This window comes from Olea europaea, chromosome 23 (assembly GCF_002742605.1).
Source record: "Olea europaea var. sylvestris chromosome 23, O_europaea_v1, whole genome shotgun sequence".
Classification (NCBI taxonomy): domain Eukaryota; kingdom Viridiplantae; phylum Streptophyta; class Magnoliopsida; order Lamiales; family Oleaceae; genus Olea; species Olea europaea.
The window spans coordinates 6,934,886-6,960,608 of record NC_036259.1 but is presented as its reverse complement, the minus strand read 5'-3'; the positions used below and the strand labels follow the sequence as shown (position 1 = coordinate 6,960,608).

Here is a 25,723-nt window from a genome sequence, read left to right as displayed (position 1 = left end):
CATCTGAAAGAAGTAAAAGTCCAACAAGACCAGAAAATTCCACCTTATAAGGTAAACTTTCAAGTGCAAACTGGTGTTATTATTCGTTCGTCTTGTTCTCTACAAATACTGACTTTGGCATTATTGGAGAAGCGAAGAACTTCGCTCATTTTTTCAGGTGCTATCGACACCATAAGAAAACCATTATGTTGAGGAAAAATTAAGTCCCACAAGGAAATCCTCATACTCAAGTTTTGTCCACAACTAGCTTTATTTAAAATTATGTTAGTTGTACATCATTTGTGTACAATTTGGATCGTATTTAATAGGTGGCAAAATCGAGGTCATTGATTATTTAAGTGTTGGAGAAATCAATGGTAAAATTATGTGCCACATGGTAAAATGTAAAACAGAATGTCAATTTGAATGTATGTATAACAAAATTGCTTTATTTAACAATGTTTTCAAAATTGACTCGATCATTGACTTGAAAATGTAAATGGGTTAAGGGCCAAAAGGTCAAACTAGTGTAAAACTTAGGTTGAACTAGTTGTAATAAAAAATATATATACATACTAGAAAAACAAGTTAATTTTCAAATTAATTAATATATAGAGATGAAAAACAAATATATATACTTTGCTACATAAAATTTTCATTATGCCCACTTTTAATATCAATAGAGAATGAGACAATAAATATAGCAAAATCTTCAACTCATTTTAGTGTAATATAAAAATAAAATTAAACAAGTACAACATAATTCGATTATGAAGATCAATATTTCTAAATTATTTAACAACCTCATTCAATTAGAATTAAATTAATTCTTACATCTGATTTGACTATATTTTTATGACAGTTGCGACTATATAAGAATGCATTTGTGATTTATGAATACTTAAAAATCACGTAAAGTATAATAGTATATTTCTATTCCAATTAAACTCTACGATAATTGACACTATATCCAACTTATTTCTATCCCTTATCAATCTTTCAAAGGTAAAATAAGGTACCAAATTTATACAAGAGAAGCATAAACTCATGTCAATTATTCAAAATTAAAAACGTGCTTTGAATGTCAAAAATAAATAAAATCAAGAGTTAAAAATTTATGATACAAGATTCATCATAATCCCAACTCAAAATTAGTTAAGCCTAACATGCTCAGGATGATGATGATGATGATAATTCATCACCCAAAATTCTTGAATTTGATATTTAAATTTCTTGAATTCGATCTTACGTTCTTCTCAATCAATTCTCCCCTAAATATGTGTTGATAATTGGCTTTTATGCTAGTCTTCGAGAGGACCCATCCATATTCACTCAGTTATAACGCTATTTCCCAATTTTTACATTTTGGTCCTCATCTTCATTATTTTCTTGATTTTGTACATTTCACTTTGAATTAGTTCTATTTTGCCCCTTCTTGCATTAAATTTGAACCCATAAAAATTTTCAATCTTCATTTTGTGGTCCGAATCAACCATTAGAATGTTGTAATTTAGTCCCCATACTTTGTATTTTGTCATTTTTTGCTAATTTTTACTTCTTTCTTTCATTTTATCTTCCAAAATACACAATAAATTTGGCCATAATTTATCAAAAAATTTTGAAATATATATATTTAAAGCCCCGAACAAGTGTATAAAGTACACTTATCCCATATAGCACTTCATGTCACATAACATTTAGTTTCCTCTTGTACTATTATGTCGTGCCCCAAGACATCAAAGAGAAAGTTAAACCTCGGTTATATACAAAACAAATATCCCAAGACTTCTTGTTAACTATTTACATTTTTGTCTTCAACAAGCTTGGTTAATTGCAACAAGATTCACTTTTTGATCAATCATCTTAAGGGTGCACAATTTTTATTGGCAGCAAGATGGAACCCCAAGCCTTTTATGTGGCTCTACTACCATCTAATACTCTCCCATAGGTGATTTGCAACAAATGATACCAAAGCAGGATGCATGAAACACTGCGCCACGTACAGATTGCAATTTTGGTTTGCAAGCAATGGAAACTATGGCGAAAGAGGATTTGGGCATGGTGCAACGGGATGGGTGTAACAGTGAATGAGCTTATTTTCATGCTTGTTCGCTTTGTTCAAGTTCACGGTAGTTAGTACTTCAACATGTGGACAAGGACGAAAAGTTATATATATTCATTTAAATATGATCTTCAACATATTCAACCATATCAAAACACATAATTAGCTTGCCAAATGTCTAAAAAATGCAAGAAATGAAAGTTTCAAAAACCAAATATGAGAAGCTATGCTTTCTAATTACTTCAGCTAAACATAATTATATGAAATCGAAATTGGCTTGTGCTTTGAAACAAGAAGCTTAAGATGCGTTTGGTTTGTTATTCTCAAGCTATTCTTAGTTTTGAATTTTGCAAAATACTAAAAACATATTTGGTATGATATTTTTGAAAATACATTTTTAACATTTTGAGTGTGCCTAGCAAAATATGAAAAATAAAAATTTAAATAAAATTTTATTAAATAAATTTTAAAAATTGAAAATTTTACAAAATAAAAACACAAATTCTAACAATAAAATTTAAAAATGTTAAAAAAATAAAATCGATAAATTCTAAAAAAAAATAAAATTTATAAAATAAAAAATAAAAATTTTAGCAAAATAAAATTATAAAAATTCTCAAAAAAATTAAAAAAAAAATAGTTCAAGATATTAATGGTATTTGCATAAAAAGTCAAGAAAAAATATTGTAAAATTCACCAACTTTAAAATGTATATATTACTTAATAAAATATTAACATATGATTATTCTATTTTTATTGAATAATTAAATTTTAATGAATAAAATGTTATAAAATTCAAAATTTCAAATGAAACATGTTTTCTAATTTTCTATTTTGAGAAATAATTTTACAAAATGACATACCAAACGTATTTTTAGCAATCTTAAAACAGCCTATAGAAACAAAAAACTCAAAATAAATTCAAAACTCAAAATTGAAAACTGAAACATAAACAAAACGAGCATTTAGCTTCATTCTACCTCTACCCACGACAGGGTAATCTTGAAAAGTAACTTAAAGTAAATTTAAAATAGATATTTTTATTGACAAATAAGTTATTTAGATAGTAAAATAAGAATTATTTTTGAAAAAGGTAACTAGTTTACTTATTTTGTACTATGTAATCTGTGTTACTAAGCTGGCCATTGACATATATTTTAGTAAGAACATGTTTGTCACTTTGTCTAAACCTAAAATAAAATCATATTTTAATTCTAAAGGTGTGGAACCCTTCGTACAATTTACCCTATGGATAAAGAAGCCTGCTACAAAACTCGGGTTTAAATCCAGTGTCAAAATAACAACATCTCAACTTGCGATCTCGACCAACAATCAAGGGTCAAGGTGGTGCCAACACCTCGGCCAATCAACAGGACCTATCATAGGCCCTATTTGAATGGCAAAACTCATGGATAAAACTCCATTACTAGGGCCACATAGGCCTTGGCATTATGGCCTGGTAATACTAGGGGGCCCATTCAAATAGGGCCTATGATAGGTCCTGTTGATTGGCCGAGGTGTTGGCACCACCTTAACCCCCATTGGCCCCCTGTGATAGGTGGGGGGATATAGCAGGTTCTTTACCCTATTGCTTTATTAAAAAGTTACACATAATTTCCATATTTTAAACTTATTTAAAAATGTCAAATGTAATTATTTCATAAACTTAGCTGAAAAATCATTTTTCTTTGGGAGTGGCAATTTTAGTCACCATTTTTATATATCTATCCATTTTATTGACATCTACTAATATTTATCCTCATTAAATATTTTTCCTGGACAAATGCCGGAAACTAAAGAAGAAATATCCACCACCAAAATGGGAATACCAATACTCTAAAGGTAAGTATGTTAAAAGTAGAGCGAAGTATCTTGAAGAAACTATTGGTAATACGAATCTAAATAAAAAAGGAAGATGAAGTTAATTCGTCAAAATCACATGAGAATGCAGCAGTTAGTACTCACCAATTCTCTGATGAAAGCAGCCATGTTAGTGTAGTTAAAATATATTCTATTGTACCTTGTGAAACTATTGACTCCAAAATCGATGAAGCTATTGTATTTTGTCCTTTTACTCTCTATTTTCTTATGAATCCAATAAGGTGATCAAAATACCCATGTTATAAGTGAACAGGTGAAGATCAGGTTAACATTTAACAATTTTGATTGAGCAGGGTCCAGCTTGCATCTAAATTGAACGTTTGGGCTTTGAAGGAAAAAATATTTAAATTAAGTGGGGACTAATGTGCTTCAGGTTTTAAAGTTTGAGGACTGCACCTGCAAATTTCCATAAAACAATAAAATTTGGAGAGTTATAAGACGAGTGTTAAATATGTTTCAAGCATCAAATTTATCTTTTTCAAACTAAAGTCTAATATGCCTGCTTGAGTCAAATGAGTTATTCTTGGGTGACTCAGTGATATTCCCCGAGTCAAATCAACCATCTCACCGATCTTTTTTTAACACGATTGAGGAATCGACCTTTATTTTATAAGAAGTTTTTAGCTTCTCCCAAAGAAAATGAGAAGCCAAAAATGCTAAGTACTCAACACAAAAGGTTCAAAAATACTTGTAATCACAGAGCAATTTCAAACATCCACGAAGAGATTGTCATTTTGGTGAAACAACATCAATGGCAAGAATTTAAATTAAATTTAGTATGGAGGGACGATGATAGTGAACACACTGTACATAATGTAAGAGCAAAAAAGTATAACACGCGAGGAACATCAGAAGATAGGAAAAAAGAAAGTCGAGGACAAAAAGTGATGGGCAATCGAAAAGCGGTGATGGATAGAAAAGAATACCAGGACAATGACAAAAACAATAAGATTGTTTATTTGATTAATACTTAATTATTATAAATGCTTTAGTCGTTAAATGTAAAAACTAATATTACGAATTTTAGTAAGGGAAAATACAACTAAAATTTTACACGAATGATCTCTTGATCAAAATTGTGCGTAAATAATAAATACTAAACATGATGCCATTTTTTGTAAAATTGCATAGAGATTTTCGCTTTTTAATTCTATACAATTTTTAAAATTGTGAAAAAAATCGTTGCACCAGCCGGGAATCGAACCCGAGTCTGTACCATGGCAGGGTGCTATTCTACCACTAGATTTAAACAAATTTGATAGTCTAAAATATTTACAAATAAAATTGCCATTTTTTCCCTAATTTTCATGTACATATAAAAATTTCATGAACAAATTTCAATATTTTAATATTTAGAACAGAAGGAAGAGTAGTGTAACAAAGTTGTCGTACAATGTGATATAGCCCCCGTTTGGGTTTCATTTTAATTTGAATATATTTTCTTCTTTCTTTTTTTCATTCACATATTTTTCAGTAAATTTAAAACTTTTCTTTCTTTTTTAACTACACATTCTCCAAAAATCACTATTCTAAAACACATTTTAATGTAGCCAAACAAGGACCAAAAGGCTAAGAGAGGAGACAAATTGATTAATGAACTAATGCATTTTTTTCTTTCTCAAAAAGCGTAGAAAATATTTATTTTGAATTGTAGTTTACATTATATGGATGTTATAAAAATCCATATGTTAAAAGAAAATTTAATTAAATGCTTAGATTTGCTAGAAACTCTACGGAGCATTTCCATACGTCCAGCTTGATTCTTTCGTGTTGCCAACTTGGATTAAGATCATAATTATAACATATTTGACCAGACTTAGCTTCTTATATTTTTCGACTTCATCTAGAATCATACTAATAAAAAAGACACTTTTTTTGACTTATTTATTTGGCATTTCAACTAGGCCAAATGTGCCCTAATCACTTTAAGCCCTATTTGATTTAGAGAAAAATTAAATTTTTAATTATGAAGTTTACGATTGAAAAGTTGTGAACCTCATAAAATGTGGTTGAAACTGAATTTAAGGAAAAATTAATTTTTAAAAAAGGGATACAAAACCGGGGCTAAGTCCTTGGTGACCCATAGTGGGAGTTTGTTGAAAGTTAGGCCAAGAGTCTAGTACCTAGGTGAACTCTTTTCTTCCTTGTCCTTGGTTTCTTAGATCTCTTGCACAAAGGCTTAGAGCACATCCGATGCAAACAATCTAACTAATAAACCAAGAGATGAGAAAGAGCTAATATATGTTAAGGGATGAATCATATGCTGGTTAAAAATCGAAGTACAAATAAGTATATTAAGGTTTGAATTATTCCTCTTAATATATTGATCTTTTAAGATGAAGTTAGTTGTAACTGAAGTCCTTATTCGTGGTTCGTAAAAAAAAAACAAGAAACCAAAAAAACAAAACAAAACCAATCAAGCGTTGCCATTATTAAATAAGAACAATCAACTTTAACTATTTATTGACCCTTTTTCTTATTGAACGAAGGGTACAAAATCAATCTGGTTAATCTTTCAATCAAAAGTACTATGTGAAATTTTCGATTTTTTCCTCTTCTCCCATCCCTATCCCACTTGTAAAGAACTTGTAAGGAAAAAGCTTGTACACTTGCCTTTTTCCTTTTTAGGTATCTATTTCCATTTATTCTATTACCATTTTTTTCCTACATAACTAAAATAGGTAAGATATTTCTATTGTCCAAAATAATAGTAAAGATATTATTGCTGCCACTGCTCCAAGATAACAAGGGTACTAGAATTTTTCCATTTTGCCACTGAACTTTCTGTAAAATCTCAAATAGGTTGCTTAATTTTAATTTGTCACAATCAGACTACTAAACTTTAATTTATTAATCACTTCGTTAATCCCTTTACTAAATTTAACGTTTCAATCCTCCACTAGTAGCATATTTAGGTAAACAGACATTCTGTCTATTCAATCATGTTATGGAGGCAAAATCTTTAAATTTCGTATGAATAAAACTGTATGTATGCTCCGAATTGAATTGTTGTCAATTTTTAAATACGATTTATTCTCAAGTTTTAGAACCACAACATAATTGGACAACATATTTATTGGAAACATAAAGACATGTCACATTGTGGTCAATTTCTAATATCAAAATAAGATTGAGACATTAATAAGAGCGCAAAGAGACTAATATTGAAACTAAAGTGAAATTGTCACCAAATTGAGATTTTACTAATAGTCCATTGATTAAAAGTGAAACTAACCCTACGAATTATTTTCAATGTGGGCAAGTTTCATTTGAGGTCGTAGAACTTTTCGGGAAATTTCAATTCAATTATTAAACTTTTACTCGTCTCAATTGGATCTGAGTTTAGATTGTCTCAATAAAGTCACAAGACTTCTATTTAGTTTCAATTGGATCATTAAACTTCAATTTTGTTTTAGATTTTATCACTCAATTACCGACCCTCCAAGTGAAGAAAATTAATTAATTAACAATCATATCACAATGTATCTTAATAAAATCAACGTGTTACATGCCAACTACAACTACAGCACGTAAAAAAAATTTAAATTTAAAAAACTCATTATAGAACCTTTTAATCTAAACATATTGCAATAACTCTTGTTTTTCATTTTCAAGATATCAAATAGGGATTACTTAAGGCTTGGTATGATTTTCAGTAAGTAATTTTCTTCCGTTTGGAAGACAATATGAGACTAAATGTGACAAAGTAAGACTCAATCAGTGATTCATTTGGGAAAAAAATAAGTTTAGTAACTCAATTGGGATAAATCAAAATTTAGTGGCCTAATTAAAATTTTAATAAAAGTTTTTCCCTTTGATTATTGAATATAAAAGAGGGTTTGGTGTCTGATGCTAATATGCATATGAAAAGTTGGGTTTTCAAATTTGAAAGGAAGCTTTTTGTGGATGTACCATTTGCCCCTTTCGATCTCGGATGCGGTGGAAGAAGTGAAAAAATGCGTGGGATGTATGTAGGTGAGTTAACGACAATTTCTCAACGATTCTGTGAATAGAGACGTGATTTGCAATTAAGTGAAAGTTAGGAACATCTAAGGGTCAAAAAAATGTTAAGGGTGTATTAGTGACTGATTGTAAAAGTTGGGGAATAAAGTACAAATTTCCTTATTTTTCAGAATAAAATACAAGTCCACTCTACATAAATTTATTCCATAACCCAATATATTTTAGTCATTGCAGACAAGTGGCATGTCATGTGTCTGAGTAAATACAAATTAAGAACAAATTTTATTCCAATAATACATGGCGAAGGTCAAAGGCTTCTTGTATGTTGTATGTTTTGTAGGCTCAATTGCTCTTAATATCTTCTTTGTAATCAACTATCTTTTTGCTGTTTATGAGAATAAGCAGTTGAGCTGGAGCCAAAGGGCTGCTGCAGAAGCTGAAGCAGTGGCCTCAGTCTCATGCTCTGGCCATGGAAGGGCATATTTGGATGGTTTAATTGTTGAAGAGAAACCAGTTTGTGAATGCAACACTTGCTATGAAGGTCCTGACTGCTCTCAATTCTTGCCAGACTGCGCTGCTAACGCTGACGGGTACACATCACTCCCCCTCTCTATATCGCGCTTCTGAACTCATTTTCTATCAGATTTAGATGAGACCGGCAAGATCTCATCATCTGGTAAAGAATTGTTGATCATAATTCATTTAAAATACCATTCTTTAACAATTCATTTGATAATTAGTGGGATGCCACCAAATTAATTAAAGTTTGTTAGGTCCAAATTGTATTGGGTAGTTCTGTGCCTAAAATCATAGTTTATTGAGTTGTAATTAAAGTTAAAAAGTTGAAGGTTGGGAGTTTGTTTGAAGGCGTCAAAGACGGAATGAAAAAAATCGCAGCAAAACCAGTCGCTTCACGCCTAACCACTGCTCGAGTGAACATGTGACCCCTTGAGCATACGTATTATTTGGCAACCCTAGTTTGCGATTTTCAACAGAATTTAGAGTCCCAAACAACCCGAACACTACATATTATATATATATATATCCTAGGCCATAGTTTGTCCAAAACATTTTTGAAAATTAGTTGAGCCTTTATTTCAATCAAGAGAAATCCTACAGAAATAAAATACATATTCTATAAATTTCTTATCTCAACCTTAAGATCAAAACACAAAAGATCCAATTACTAAATACCAAAAATCAAATCTTTTACCAAATAATCCTTCATAGTAAAGTTTGGGAGAGGCAGTTGGAGTTCCCGTTGGAGAAGAACGAGGTTCGTTCTTAGGGTTGTCAATGGATTGGATTTTGATTCGAATCCGATTCGAATCCGATGAAATTAACGGGAGATGGATTTAAGGTTTCAATCCGATTAAGATCCGTATTCGATAATCCGTTAACTAAATGGAGCAAATATGGATATATGTCGATCCGATCCGATTTATTATAATAATATTATATATTTTATATATTATATCATAATTTATTAAACATAATTTTTTCCATTTTGAAACTTATATTATGCTTTACGCATAATTTTCAAATAATAAATAATATTAGATAATAGTATAATATTTTTAGTTGAAATATTCAAAGAGGTTTAATTTTTTATTAATTAAAATAAGATAAAAATAACTACAGTAATTTGTTTTATAACATCAAAAACTAATAATTAATATGTCCAAAAATAATTTACTTTGTTAAAATTGATATTGTTTTTTATTTTAATTTTGTTAAGGCTATGATTTTTAGTGAAAATAATAAAATAAACTAGTAAACACTTAGAATTGACAATTGAGTAGTATCCCACATTGAAAGACCACTAAAACATTAGAAGAGAAGTACCCTTTAAAAATGTAGTATCCTACATAGGAAGATTATTAAAATATTCCAAGAGAAATCTTCTTTAAAAAGAACTAAAAGAGCATCACTTGGATAAAAAAATTGATTTTGGCCTTCTAGTATATTAGGTGAGCCCATCAAGATAGTTTAAAAAAAAAAAAAATTTGGAAAAAATTGTTGGCAAAAAATTCGGATCGGATATCCGATAATATAGCAAATTGGATATGGATTTAACAATTAAATACCCGTTGGATTATTGGATTGGATAATTTTTCTTAACGGATCGGATCGAATTTGGACAGATCTGTTCCATATCCGATCCATTGACAGCCCTATTCGTTCTTGGTGATCAACACGAAGGGAAAAGAAATCCAGAGCTTTTGAAAAGTGCATGAGAGACAATTGAAGATTTTTCTGTGATTTACAGATTGAGTGGTTCGACTTTAATAAGGTTAAGTTGTATTCGAACCAACTGTAGGTTATCTTTTCTAGTGGATCGTTTGACAAGATTTGTTTTTATTTATTTATTTATTTTTATTTTTTTGAGAATCCCTGTGGAGAATCCTTCTAAGGGTTTTCGTTTATTATCTTATTTGGTGTTGATTTACTTTTGTTCTTTGCTATATATCTCATGATTGATGATTATAGTTTAATTGGATTTAACTAAATCATTTAGAAACAATAATTTGTGACTTGTTGCTTATTATTATTTATTATTTTTAAATTCACATTATGCACCTATTCACTCCCAATAGATTTTATTGGGTCTAAACATCAATTATTTCAATTATACGACAGAGCCAATTGTCAGCACTGGCCTAGAAATAGTCCACTTGCCAACTTATAATCATGTTAAAGATAATATTTGTTGACTCCAAAAAGTGCGCCAACAGATGCCGGTCCCACCCGCGCTTGCGTGGGCGAATGTCCAACACGCTAAGACACGTGGATGGTCTAAAACGAGCGGTTTAAAGGGGCGTGGGAGTAGCCCAACGACGCGGGACGGTGACGTTCGGAATCCGGCGGGTAGTTCGTAATCCGATTGTACAATAATTACCAACCGGTGCTCGTAAATGTATATGTAAAAGTGTATAAACTCGATTTGTGTATTGCAAGTAACTGAGAGAGAGTTGAGTAAATATAGTCTTTAGTATTGATTCTTGCATTAGCCTTTGACATTACACAATGGAAGTATTTATAGTGACACACATGAAATGGGAGCCCTTGGATGAAGTGGCACGTGGCGTCATCTCTTTAGTTCAAACGTCTTTTCTTAGGTATGGGGCTTGACTTGCTAGCTTACGGCGCATTTATTGCTTGCGCAGGTCCTCCATACTAGTGACAAAACTTGACCTTTATGCTTGTGACAAACGTTTCATCAATCATTCGAATAATATCTCTGAGCAGACGATCTCTTGGGAGGAGTGACTATGGAGGAAGCTCCTTGTGGTTAAGAGACTCGTGTATCAGCTTCGGGGTTTCGACCATTTGACAAATACTTCCACCTAAGGACCTCAGCTAAATTCAACAGGTTCCATGCTTTGGGTCATGGGGCTCGGTAGTTGGACTTCGGCAGAGTACGTCGGATCGTGGAGCCTCGGCGGATGGACCTCGGCTTGAAGCACTTTAGATATAACCCACCTCGGCAATGTGTGCCACCTCGGCGGGAATGCCACGTGGATCAGGATGAGTGGGCCATTGGCCCAGGTGGGTAGGACAGGTGTGACAATACGCAACAATAGTCCCCCAAGTCCAGGTATAATCATTAATGTAATACGTGGACTTTAATGGAGTAAAAGTTGAAAGAATTTTTGAACCCCAAATAATAGTCCCCCAAATCCAAATATAGATATTTATATCATGGTTGGGGTTTGAGAAGTGCTGCTGTGGATGAGCGATGGAGTAGGCGAGGTGTTTTATTTCCGAAGACGAGCCGAGGTGGTTGAGAGGCCGAACCTGCGAGGCTTTGATGCTGAATGGTGAGGAAAGAGGCCGAGGTGGTTCAGGAACCAAACCTGCGAGGCTTTGATGCTGAATGGTGAAGATAAGCCGAGGTGGTTGAGGAACCGAACCTGCGAGGCTTGATTGCTGAATGGCGAGGAGAGAAGCCGAGGTGGTTCAGGAATCGAACCTGCGAGGCTTTGATGCTGAATGGCGGAGAGGAAGCCGAGGTGGTTGAGGAACCGAACCTGCGAGGCTTGATTGCTGAATGGCGAGGAGAGAAGCTGAGGTGATTCAGGAACCGAACCTTCGAGGCTTGCCGAGGTCCAATGGTAATGATTGTGCGTTGGCTGCTGTGCCAATGATTTGATGTTTTGTGCTTGTTTTTTAGGAAAGGTGGCTAAACCGTTACGACTTCCAAGGCGCTGCTGCCGTCGAATTAAAAATGTAATTATGAGGGCAGCTGGCACTTCTAGAAGCAGACGCATTGGAGAGGTTCATGGGAGGCACGTATAAATCTGAAGCATAGGATTTAAAAACCGTTTGAATTCAACGCTTCGGATTGGATCTGAAATGGAGGGCTTGGATTGACTGAGACTTGATCTGACGGCTGGGGTTCGTCTTGGACCTTTATAAAAGGCGAGAAAATCCCAATTTTCAGGATTTTTGAACACTTTGCACTCTGAAACTCTCTCAAATCTCCAATTTTTCCCGCGTCGAGGTTGACTGTGATATTGAATTTCGGCCAGTCTCCGTTTGTGTCGAATTCCCTTAGGTATTGTTTGTATAAAAAACCCTTGTTACTGTCTTTTTACTGACAAAATGGAGTCCACTTCGGGTAGGGAGCTTGTTACAGTGGCGTCTTTAGACTATGGGGTCGTTCATGGGGGGATGTCCAAGGTGGATAGGTATGCCATGGCCGAGGAGCCTGTAGATTATACCCAGGAGTGGGGGGCTTCTAGAGTGCTCTCGAATATGACGAGGAAGAGGTTGGGGGAACTTAGGGAGAGGTACAGTGTACCCCACTACATAGAAATGTTAGTCCCCGAGCCGAACGAGCGGGCCTGCTATCCGAGGCCCGGCTGCGTGGCCGTGAGTGAATACCTGTTCAAGGCAGGTATGCGTCTTCCTCTGCACCCCTTCTTTAGGGTGGTGCTTAGGAAATTCATGCTGTCACTGACCCAGGTTCTGCCGAATGGGTGGAGCCAGCTGGTCGGCTCGTACTTCCTGTGGAAGGAAGTGTCACTTGGGGAGGACATGCCTCTTCATGTGTTCATGACCCTGTTCCAGCCCCGGGTAATTGGGAAGGAGTCAAGGGGGTGGTACTACCTCACGCCTTGGGGGGCTCACGCGTCCTTTGCGATGGGACTTCCTTCCTCTATCAAGGGGTGGAAGGAGTCCTAGTTATGGGTGCGAGGTAAATGGCAGGCAGTGGAGGGTGACAAAGCGCTGGCATGCACAGTGCCGACCCAGTACTACGAAGCTCGTGAGTCTCCCGACCTCTGCTTGTCTTTTGAAGTCAGAATATGAATTCGTCTAACTGTTGGGGGTTCCTTTGCAGATAGTAGTACGAGGTTCGAGCTCAGCAGGGAGGAATTCGAGGTGATAGAGGACATTTACAAGAGGCCTCTGAAGCTTCGCCACTTCGATCACCTAATTGATAAGAGCAGATACTTTTTGGACTTCGAGCTGATGGCATCTAGAGGTATGAGGCCCCAACACTTTATCCCTTGTTTTTATCCTTATTGTTTTTTATACTGATGATGATCTGACCTATTGTGCAGATAAATTCAAGAAGAGGGAGTACCCAGCCCCGGACATGGCCTCTATCTTGAAGGCCACGTCTACTGTGAAGGCGAGGCCCCTGACGCCTGGGTCCAACGGGGCAAAGGAAGTCCGAGGCAGGGTTGAGCGCCTGTCCAAGGACTGTACTCCCAGGGCTTCGGAGGAGGCAACTATTCAGAGGCCAGAGAAGCCTAAGGAGCCTCGGGGCAAGGAGAAAGTCCCTGAGGAAACTAAGAAGAGGAAGCTGGTACACATGTCCAGCTCAGCTGCAAGTTTGGGACCTCAGTGTCCCATAGGGCCAAACAGACTGGAGAGCCGAAACTTCTTGCTGCAGCCTCCAAAGCCATCAAAATGGAGATGGTAAGAGAGGTAGAGGCTGAAGAGGCTAGAGTAGAGGCCGCAAGGCGAGCAGCAGAAGTCGCCAAAAAGGAGGCAGCAAAGGAGAAGCTGATTCGGGAGAAGGGGAAGTCTCCAAACTTCCTATCTAGGAGGGAGGAGGAGCTGGCCCCAGCCTTGGTGGAGGCTCTCCCTGAGGAAATCAGAAGTGCCACCGAGAGCTTTTACAAGTTCTGGACAGAGAGGTGGCAGCTGCATGCCTCGTCTTGTGATGCCACCGAATTGACAAGGGCATTGGTGAGCCAAAGCGCCCGGACCTTTGGCCTCGCGCTCGAATGCAGGGAGATCTTGAGCGAATTCCAGACAAGGACCCACGCCTCGGAGGGGAAGGCTGCCTCCCTTGCAGGGGAAGTTAAAGCTGCTAAGGCCGAGGCCGAAGAAGCCAAAGCCCAGAGAGTTGAAGAGGCGGCGAAGCTTGAGTCTACTTTGGCCCAAATTGAGGTCCTAAAGAAGGAAGTGTATAAGTCACAGTGCGAGTGGCCTCCTTGACAAAGAAGGTAGAGGTCTCCAATGAGCACCAAAAGGTGACTGCTGAGGCTTTTGAGAAGGCGAATCTCTCCTTGGCCGGTGCTCGAGATGCCTATCAGTTTCTCGAAGGCCATGCGAAGTGGTACATGAACGACGCCTCGGTTGCCAGAGAAGAGGCCCGAACTGCAAGGGAAGAGGCGGTGAAGGAATACATCGCCAATTTCCACACTACAGAGGAGTATAAAAGCTTCAGCTCGTACTGGAGGAACTTCGCCTATGCCGAAGTGCTAGAGAGGGCAGAGGAGCTGTATCCCAATTTGGACCTGGCTCAACTTAGGTCCGAATTTGTGGATGAGGTACCTCAGACCCCAGCTGAGGAGGTCCTGGGTGATGAAGAAGTTGATGCCGAAGCCCCAAGTGCCGAAGCAGAGAAAACAACTACTGATGCCCAAGTTGCCGAAGCCCCTAGTGCCGAGGCGCCTCCGTTATCTAGCCAAGCATAGACTAGGTTTTATTTTTCAGTAATTTGGATGTAATGACCAGAGGCCCTCCTTTGTAACCTTCTTTGAAATATCAATATAATGTCTTTCTTCTTTCATTGTTGCTTTTTGTCCAAGTTTTTATACCTCGTTAAACAAATTTACTGGAACTTGATAGAAGCATGAACTAAATAACTTTGTGAGCCTCAGACTGAAATAAATGAACATAACTTGAGTGACTGAACTGTACGAACCTCGGACTTAAGCAAAATAACATGACTTAAGGAGATGAACCGTGTGAGCCTCGGACTTAAGCACATTATCATAACTTAAGGAGATGAACAGTGCGAACCTCAGACTTAAGCACATTAATATAACTTAAGGAAATGAACTGTGCGAACCTCGGACTTAAGCACATTAACATAACTTAAGGAGATGAACAGTGTGAGCCTCGGACTGTAGCAGTTGTGGCTTCTCCCCTTGGCGTTCAGCACGGGCAAAGGGAGGCATGTGCTAGCGCCTCGAAATTCAAGCGAGGTGGCCTAGAGGTGGGTCCCGAGCCTCGCCTCCGGGGTGACGACGCATCCCAGACATGGTGGATGGTGCAGCCATGTTGAGGGTTCTCTCCTTGGCGTTCAGCAAGGCCAAGGGGAGGCATGTGCTAGCGCCTTGGAGTTCAAGCGAGGTGGCCCAGAGGTGGGTCCTGAGCCTCTCCTCCGAGGTGACGACGCATCCCAAACATGATGGATGGTGCAGCCATGTTGAGGCTTCTCTCCTTGGTGTTCAGCAAGGCCAAAGGGAGGCATGTGCTAGCGCCTCGGAGTTCAAGCGAGGTGGCCCGCATGTGGGTCTCAAGCCTCTCCTCCGAGGCGACGACGCAGTATGACACGATTTAATCAATGCATTTTATTGAGCCATAGAAATATTACAAAGGCTGGGAAAGTCATCCAGCATGATACAATTCATTGATAAAAGATTCTGAGGTGTTCAATATTCCATGGACGGGGTTGTGCCTTGCCATCCATGTCTTCAATCCAGTAGATTCTAGGTCAGATTTCTTCTTTGATCTTGTATAGACCTTCCCAGTTCGGCCCCAGGGAGCCGGAACCAGGTTCTTTTGAAGATGGGAAGACCCTCCTGAGCACAAGGTCGTTGATTCGGAACGACTTCTTCTTGACTTTGGAGTTGAAGTACCTTGTCATCTTTCTTTGATAGGTGCCTAGCCTCAGCTGGGAGTCACCCCTTCTTTCCTCAATGAAATCGAGGTCGAGCTTCCGAAGCTCGTCGTTGGTCACTTCGCTGAAGTGCAGACGCCATGGAGATAGGAGTCCGACCTCCACGGGGCTCATCGCCTCAGTCCCAAAAGCCATGAGAAAAGAGGTCTCTCCAGTTGGGGTCCTGGTGGTGGTTCGGATTGTCCAAAGTACTTGGGACAGCTCATCAACCCGAGCTCCCTTGGATACATCAAGCTTCCTTTTCAGGACGTGCTTGATTGTCTTGTTTACGGCTTCAACTTGGCCATTAGCTTGTGGGTGGTGAGGTGTAGAGAAGTGCTTCTTTATGCCAAGATCTTCACACAGTTCTCTAACCTTCTTGTTATCGAATTGCTTGCCATTGTCTGAGATGATCGAGTATGGAATTCCGAACCGGCAAATAATATTCTTCCATAGGAACTTGGAGGTGTTTGCTTCTGTGATTTTTGCCAGTAGTTCAGCCTCGACCCACTTTGTGAAGTAATCAATGGCCACTATTGCAAAACTTGCACATCCTCTACCCTTAGGTAGGGGGCCTATGAGGTCCATACCCCATTTCAAGAAGGGCCAGAGGCTGGAGACTGCAGTCAAATCCTGTGATGGTCGTCTTTGTACGGGAGAGAATCGTTGGCACTTATCACATTTTCGCACAAATTTGAGGGCATCCCGTTTCAGGGTAGGCCAGTAGTACCCTTGCCTCAGTATTTTTTGTGCCAGAGATAGGCCTCCAGAGTGGTTGCCGCACACTCCCTCGTGGACTTCTCTTAGTACGTAGGTAGCCTCTTCTCCCCCGACGCATCGTAAGAGTGGAGAGGAGAAGCTTCTCTTGTAGAGAATATCATCAATGAAGAGGAAGTGGGCTGACCTCCTTCTCAGCTTATAAGCGTCATTCTTGTTGGTGGGCAGCGCCTGGTCTTTCAGATATGCTATGATTGGTTGCATCGAGGTGGGAGTTCCAACGACCCACATGACATTAGGGTCCTCAGTAGAAGGCAGGAGGAGGTGCTCGATAGGCACTACAGTGAGTAGCTCCGAGTCTTTGCTACTAGCTAGCTTCGAGAGTGCATCCGCATGAGCGTTTTCGATGCAGGGAATTTGGGTTAACTCGAACTTCTCAAAGGATGGGATGAGGTTTATCACCATTTTCAGATAGGAGGCCATCGTTTTGTCTTTGGCTGAGAAGTTACCATTGACTTGGCTAACAACTAGCTAGGAGTCACTACTGACGAGTAGCTTCTTTACTTGCATTTCCTTGGCCAGTCTGAGGCCTGCAAGGAGTGCTTCATACTCTGCAACATTGTTGGTGGCTTTGAATCCGAACCTCACGGCCGAGGTGAGTTTGTGACCCTCGGGGCTGATGAGGACAACCCCGGCACTTGAGCCGACCTTTCCAGCTGAGCCATCGACGAAGAGGCTCCACGTGGGGGGTTCGACGGATTTCATGATTTCATCCACCTCGAGTAGGTTGGCGAATTCAGCAACAAAGTCAGCTAAAGCTTGCCCTTTGATGGCTGCCCTGGCTTTGAATATAAGGTCAAATTCACTTAGTTCCACCGCCCATTTCAACAATCTTCCCGAGGCATCGGGCTTTTGGAGAACTTACCTTAGGGGAAAATTTGTAAGTACATGGATGGTATGAGCTTGGAAGTAGGGTCTCAACTTCTTAGAGGCCGTGATTAAGGCCAAAGCAAGCTTCTCCATATCGGGGTATTGGGTCTCCGGTGATAGGAGCGCTTTACTCGTATGGTAGACAGGAAGTTGGGTGGACCCTTCTTCTCGAATCAGTACCGAACTGATGGCGTCATTGGAGACGACAAGATATAGTTGCAAGATGTCATCGGGCTTCGGCTTGGAGAGGAGGGGGGCCTGCCCCAAATGCCTTTTCAGTCCTTGGAAGGCCTCTTCACATTCCTCAGTCCATTAGAATTTCTTCCCAGCCTTGAGCACTTTGAAAAATGGGAGGCACTTTTTCAGTTGCTTTGGAGACGAAGCAACTAAGTGCTGCCACTCATCCAGTTAAGCTTTGCACCTCCTTTGGCTTTTGAGGGGACCTCATCTGGCACAGAGCCTCAATCTTCTCGGGATTTGCTTTAATTCCTCGCTGGTTGACCATGTACCCCAAGAACTTGCCGGAAGCCACCCCAAAGGCACATTTCAAGGGGTTGAGCCTCATCCTGTACCTTCTTAGGATTGGGAAGGTGTTGTTGAGGTGCGCTACGTGATTTTTTGCTTCTAAACTCTTCACCAGCATGTCATCCACGTAGACCTCCATTGTCTTGCCAATGAGGTCGGTAAACATTTTGTTCACGAGTCTTTGCTAGGTTGCTCCGGCGTTTTTCAACCCGAAAGGCATCATTCTATAGCAATAGAGGCCTCGGTCCGTGATGAAAGAGGTGTGCTCTTCATCGGCCGGGTGCATGGGGATCTGGTTGTAGCCGGAGTATGCATCCATGAAGCTCAACAACTCATGCCCAGCCGTAGAGTCCACCAATTGGTCAATCCTTGGAAGCGGAAAGCTGTCTTTCGGGCAAGCTCTAATAAGGTTGGTAAAGTCGATGCATACCCTCCATTTGCCATTGTGTTTCTTAACCAAGACCGGGTTGGAGACCCACCTCGGATAGGTGGCCTCCCTGATGAAGTCATTTTAGATGAGCTTCTGAACCTCTTCCTTTAGGGCCTCATACCTCTCAGGGTTGAGGGCTCTCCTTTTTTGTCTATGCGTGGCAACATTAGGATCAATTTTCAAGTGGTGGCCGCTGATCTTGGGGTCTATGCCCACCATGTCCTCATACCTCCAAACAAAGATGTCAAAGTTCTTGCCTAAGAAGTCCTTAATCTTTTCTCTCAAAATGTTGAATAGGCCTCTGCCTACTTTCAATACCTTGGACGGATCTTGGGGGTCGGCTGAGAAGCTCTCAAGTTCCTCTACAGGGGATGCTTGAGGCTCATGTTCCATTATGCAGGGGTCGATCTCATCAACGATCAACACCTCCTGAATAAGCGGTGCGTCAATCATTTCAACATCTTCCTAGTTAGTGGGAGCGTCACCTAGGACATCCGCCATGACCACATCAGCCATGATCACGTGGACATCCCGGGGCTCTACCTTCTTAATGGAGCTCAGATAGCACTCTCTTGAACCTCTCTGGTCGCCTCTCACCATTGTTACCCCATTTTCTGTTGGGAATTTCATGCATAGGTGGTGGATGGAGGTGACTGCTCCTAATTCCTTTAGGGCCGGTCTGCCCAAGACTCCGTGGTAAGCCTACCGGCTGTCAACTACGAGGAATTCCATGAAGTTCATCGTAGTTTGAGGAGATTCTCCCATCTCCACTGCCAGTGTTATCTTTCCTCTCGGAGTGATGCTATCTCCGATAAATCCGTACAACGGAGTGGTGATGGGCGTCAACTGATGGTCCAATATCATTTTGTCAAAGGCGGACCCGAATAGGATGTTGACGGAGCTGCCGTTGTCGACTAGCATTCGTTTGAGCCCATTTCGGGCTATGACAGCTCTCACCACCAGCGCATCGTAGTGGGGGTAATGAACTCCCTCGACGTCTTCCTGGGTGAAGACAATTGGTGGTACTTGGTTTCTTCGAGAGCTACCGTCCACAATGTAACTCGTCATAGGGGGTGCTTAGCCTCCCTAGCATAATTTCTTTTGGCGTTCCGTGTTTCACCGCCAACATAATGGCCTCCAAATATGGTATCTATCTCGTGGATAGAGACCTCATCTTGAGCTTGCCTATTTCTTTGGCGTCTACGCCCTTCCCTGGGCCTCTCTGTGTTTTGCTCTCTTCGCCTTGGGGATACATCCCTTTGATGAGGAGCGGCCGCCTCACGCCCATGTCGGTTGTCTTGGCTGGGCGGGGGCCTGTTCGCCTGGGGCGAGTTATGTCTTTCTCTGGCGGGTTCCTGCCGGGAGCGGTGTGCATAGTCTCTGCAATCTGAAGTGTCGATCCCGTAGGACCTATGGTGCAAATAGTATCCAGTGAGGTTCGAATTGGACCTATTTCTAGGTGCAAAACCTCGGCCTCGGCCTCTTCCTCTACGGGGTCCCTGCTGGGCCTCCATTTGATGTGGAACAGCAGTTGGGTTGACATCCTCATATGCCAAGGTTGGAACCGCGTTCAGAGTTGTGGTGGCCAGGGCTTAGCCGGAGTTCTCATTTCCGGCTCGATTCATCTGGTAGTCCATGAGGTGGGAGGTCGGTCCCCTACCTCGCTGTCTTTGAGGAGGTGGGAGGCCTCTGCTTGCTCTGTTCCTATGCTCAATCAATTCTTCATTGATTATCTCCCTTCTCATCATCTGTAGTAGGGCGTCATAGGTGGTGGGGTCTTGATTCTGCACATCCCTCCAGAATAGGGTGTTTATGTTCAAGCCTCTTCTCAATGCAGATAGTGCTTCTCTGTCGGTGACTTGTACGCAGTAGGTCATCTCGTCGGTGAAGCGGGATAGGAAGCTTTTCAGGGACTCGCCATGTGCCTGTCTCATGTCTTGGAGACGCTGGATAGGGACCTCTCCTTCCTTGCTCACTGCGAACCTCTTCAAGAAGGTAGTCTTGAACTCGGGCCAGCTTCGGATGCTCCCAGGTGGTAGCCTACTATACCAGATTTTAGTCGCTCCACTGAGGGTTAAATGGAATGCTCTGCACTTCACGGCTGGGGTGGCGCCCCTCAGGCTCATGTGAGTTTTGTAAGCGTTGAGGTGCTTTTCTGGGTCACCTCTCCCATCATACTTTGGTATTTTTGGCATGACATAGTGGCTCAGGACCTGGGCATTTCTTAGTTCTCTTGAGAATGGTAGGTTCTCATCATCATCGTCCAAGTCACAGGACCTCTGCTGCTCATCAGAATCGTAGTCTTCGAGCTCGTACCTCGGTTGTTGGTGAGAGGGTCCGGACCGGTTCATGGCCTCTTCCTCCCTCCTTTGCGGCCTACTTCTAGGCGGGATAGCACGGGGGGCATTTTCATGTCTTCTCTCCGGTTGCTGGGGCATCGGAGATGGAGGCTGTGACCTCGTCCGAGGCTGCTGTGCCTGCTGTTGACTGGGTCTCGGTTCGGCAGGGCTGATTCTGTCAAAAACACTTCCTGCTCTCCTATGTCTTGGGTCTTGCTCATATGGAGGTGGAAAGTTATCATGGCTCATTTAGACCTCGGTGGGTCGGCCAGATACATAGTTGGAGGAAATGTCGACTCCCACTTCCCTCTTGAATGGGCTTTCACCCCGGCCATAGTCTGGCGAGGCAGCCCTATGACTCTGGACCTCTTCCTCTTGTTGATAGTGCCCGTGGGTGGCATATGGAGGAATGGGGAAGCCTCCCTGGCCTTGCATTTGGGCCATGAACTCCCTCATGTCCAACACGCTAAGACACGTGGATGGTCTAAAACGAGCGGTTTAAAGGGGCGTGGGAGTAGCCCAACGACGCGGGACGGTGACGTTCGGAATCCGGCGGGTAGTTCGTAATCCGATTGTACAATAATTACCAATCGGTGCTCGTAAATGTATATGTAAAAGTGTATAAACTCGATTTGTGTATTGCAAGTAACTGAGAGAGAGTTGAGTAAATATAGTCTTTAGTATTGATTCTTGCATTAGCCTTTGACATTACACAATGGAAGTATTTATAGTGACACACATGAAATGGGAGCCCTTGGATGAAGTGGCACGTGGCGTCATCTCTTTAGTTCAAACGTCTTTTCTTAGGTATGGGGCTTGACTTGCTAGCTTACGGCGCATTTATTGCTTGCGCAAGTCCTCCATACTAGTGACAAAACTTGACCTTTATGCTTGTGACAAACGTTTCATCAATCATTCGAATAATATCTCTGAGCAGACGATCTCTTGGAAGGAGTGACTGTGAAGGAAGCTCCTTGTGGTTAAGAGACTCGTGTATCAGCTTCGGGGTTTCGACCATTTGACAAATACTTCCACCTGAGGACCTCAGCTAAATTCAACAAGTTCCATGCTTTGGGTCATGGGGCTCGGTAGTTGGACTTCGGCAGAGTACGTCGGATCGTGGAGCCTCGACGGATGGACCTCGGCTTGAAGCACTTTAGATATAACCCACCTCGACAATGTGTGCCACTTCGGCAGGAATGCCACGTGGATCAGGATGAGTGGGCCATTGGCCCAGATGGATAGGACAGGTTTGACAATACGCAACAATATTGATGCTGAAACAATTGATTAATCCAATTAGTGACTCTCCCCGTGGACAACATAATGGGATCTCTTCTGATGTGACTTTCATGATTTAATTAATCAACATAGTAGATAACCAGAAGAACAAAATACTGTTACTAGAAGAACAAAATACTGCAAGAGAACGTAGGCTATAATCCAATAAAAAATGTGATTATATATCTAATTCTAATATAGTTGCTTGCTCGACAAGTGAACTGTACGACATTGGAGAGTGTTAGAAAAAGAAAAAGTATACTTATGTCAAGTCAAGCATACCAACCAACCAAGATTGACAATAAATTTATCTAATGCAGTGGGGATCCATTATTTTTGGAGCCCTTTTGGATGCAACATGCAGAAAGCAGTGCAGTCCTAGTTGCAGGATGGCACAGAATGAGCTATGTATTTGCAGATCATACTTCAATATCACAAGTGCTTGTAAACCACATTCTCAAAGTCCATTCCATTGCCAGAAATGCAATTACAAAAGGAAAATACATTGTTTTTGGTGTTGGCTCCACTCAACTCCTCTCAGCAGCAGTTTTTGCTCTTTCCCTCAAATCTTCGTCGCCTGCAAGAGTCGTTGCAGCATCGCCTTATTATCCGGTTCGTATACTTACAATCTTCACTTTCAATAGGAAAAATTGTTGCAAGTATTGAAAAACTTGGAATCCATGATCCACAGGTATATAAAACGCAGACGGACTTCTTCGAAACTGTTCACTTTGAGTTTCAAGGAGATGCATTGGTATTGAAAAATACTTCAGATTCTGGTGAAAATGTGATTGAATTTGTAACTTCTCCAAATAATCCAGATGGTCATTTAAGAAAGGCGGTTCTACCATCAGCGAACGCCATTTATGATCGTGCCTATTACTGGCCGCATTTTACAGCAATTCCTGCACCAGCAGATGAAGATATCATGATTTTCACAATTTCCAAGCTCACTGGCCATGCTGGAAGTAGATTCGGGTAATCGCTTACTTTTCCAGCTCTTCACTATACTTATATTCTCGAAAATCTTAAACAGCCGAAATATTTCAATAATTGGGTCGATTTTTCCACCTGTACCGCACAGGCGGAACCAGGAGGGTAGAGTTGTGGGGGACAAATTTCACAAAATTTTAATTGTGGAGGCAAATAGAAAATTACTAGGAATATTTTTGAAAATCTCGTGTAAAATCTTCAAAAATCTATTGCAAAATCTTGGATTTCAAATTTAGTGTGGGACAGCGGACTACTAATATTCTAGCTACATTTGACAGAAGATTCAAGTATTTCTTAATGCAGTTGGGCTATAGTGAAGGATAAGGATGTTTACCTTAATATGTGCGAGTATTTTCAACTGGCAGAAATGGGCGTCTCAAGGGATACTCAGTTGAGAGCTCTCCAACTTCTCAAAGTAGTTCTTGAAGGTGATGGCAGCGAAATATTTCACTTTGCATATGAGAAAATGAGGGACCGGTGGGAAAAGATTAGCCAGACTGTATCATTTTCGAAGCGTTTTACTATCCAAGAAATTCCACCTCAATACTGCAACTTCTTTGAGAAAATCAGGGGTCCATCTCCAGGTGATCTTCACTTGACACATTCATTCCTGCACATGAAAGTTAGAATTTAGGTTCGTCAAAATTTATAATTTTAAATAGAAATTTTGTTATATAAATCCCTTCAATGTGATCTTAATAGATTAAGGGCACATTCAGCATGGCTTTTGAAAATCCAAAAGGAGCTTTTGAGACTCAAAAGCTGCTTTTGGACATATTTGGCTAATTTTATGAAAGTGATTCGAATAGTTAGAAAGCTTTTAAAGGAAGTTGGTCTGATATGATTTCGTCTAAAGGCAAATAGACGTGTATGTGGCTCTAGATAGGAAAACTTTCAAAGCTGACAGTTTTATACTGATGACAGCATATGTCTGGTTCAAATGTGAGAGGGAAGAAGACACAAATTGTAATGATGTCCTAGGTGCAGCAAACATCATAGGTCGTTCGGGTAGCTTGTTCAATTCTGAAGATCGCTATGTACGTCTCAGCCTTCTTAAGAGCGACGATGACTTCCATTTGCTGCTATATCGTTTGAAAGAACTTGTTGCCAGGGAAGATGGCACAGAAACTATGTGAAGCTGATGATCAATATCTGATTGATTGTTCAGCATATTATCATTATGCAACTAATAAAGTAATGTAATTATCATCTCTTGATGGAAAGTTCAGTGACTTATGTATGCTTAAACACATCTGTGGAGATTTCAATATTTGATTTCCGCACCTGTAAATTTATTGAACTGCTATATTGCTTGCAAGTTGTAAGGTGCCATGAAACGATCTTTATTTTGTAAGTTCAGATCTTTTACTGCATAGATGCAGATAAATTGAATACCAATAACTTCAATAGAAATTAAGCCCCGGTTTGATTATCATTATTTGGGGAGGAATTACCCCCAATGGTCACTGAACTTTGCAAAAAATCTCCTAGGAGATCTTCGAACTTCAATACGCCCTTGAATAGTCATTGAACTTTTCCAAAGTCTCCCAAGAAGTCACCGAATATCAAAACGCCCCTGAATGGTCGCTGAACTTTGCCGAAGTCTCTGGGAGGTCACTAAACTAATTATGTAAGGGGTCCCAATTTATGACCATTCAGGGACGTTTTGAAGTTCGGTAACCTCTTGGGGGACTTCGAAAAAGTTCAATGACTATTCAGGGACGTAATGAAGTTCGGTGACCTCATAGGAGATTTTCTGCAAAGTTCATTGACCATTTGGAGGGATTTTCTCTTATTTAGAAAAAACAATGTTTTGAATAGTGATTTTTAAGAAAATATGTGGTTAAAAAGTAAGAAAAAGTTTTGTAGTTACGTGTAGAATATTTTATTATGTGAATATATTGTTGAAAATGAGTATGTAAAAAAAAAAATTTCAAGTAATAGTTGTCAAACAGGGGCTAAGTATGAAAGTAGCGATGATGATACACCAGGCGATTAGCTAAACAGTATGTCGGTTAATCTTTTTTGGGCTCCACTTGAGACATCTGAAGTAAGTAAAAGTCCAACACCAGCAGAAAACTCCACTTTATAAGGTACACTTTTCAAGTGCAAACTGGTGTTATTATTCGTTCGTTTGTTCTCTACAAATACCGACTTTGGCATTATTGGAGAAGCGAAGAACTCCGCTCATTTTTTCCAGCTGCTATCGACACCATAAGCAAACCATTATGTTGAGGAAAAATTAGTTCCCACAAGGAAATCGTCATACTCAAGTTGTTGTGTCCACAACTAGCTTTATTTAGAATTATGTTAGTCGTACATCATTTGTGTACAACTTGGATGACATTTGAATAAGTGGAAAAATCGAGATCATTGATTGTTTAAGTGTTGGACAAATCAATAGTGAAATTATGTGCCACATCACAGAATGTAAATCAGAACGTCAACTAGAATGTATGTATAATAAAATTGCTTTATTTAACAATATTTTCAAAAGT

At 40.0% G+C, this 25,723-nt stretch overlaps 1 protein-coding gene across 1 annotated transcript; it reads left to right on the top strand.

Moving 5' to 3' along the window:
* Positions 1–8,095: 8,095 nt before the first annotated feature.
* On the top strand, positions 8,096–24,612 carry LOC111372239 (tryptophan aminotransferase-related protein 4-like). Its single transcript, XM_022994474.1, has 5 exons — positions 8,096–8,475; positions 22,553–22,844; positions 22,924–23,210; positions 23,529–23,809; positions 24,150–24,612. Exons 1-5 carry the CDS (start codon positions 8,183–8,185, stop codon positions 24,359–24,361), a joined length of 1,365 nt encoding a protein of 454 aa, XP_022850242.1. The 5' UTR covers positions 8,096–8,182; the 3' UTR covers positions 24,362–24,612.
* The last annotated feature ends 1,111 nt before the right edge of the window (positions 24,613–25,723 follow it).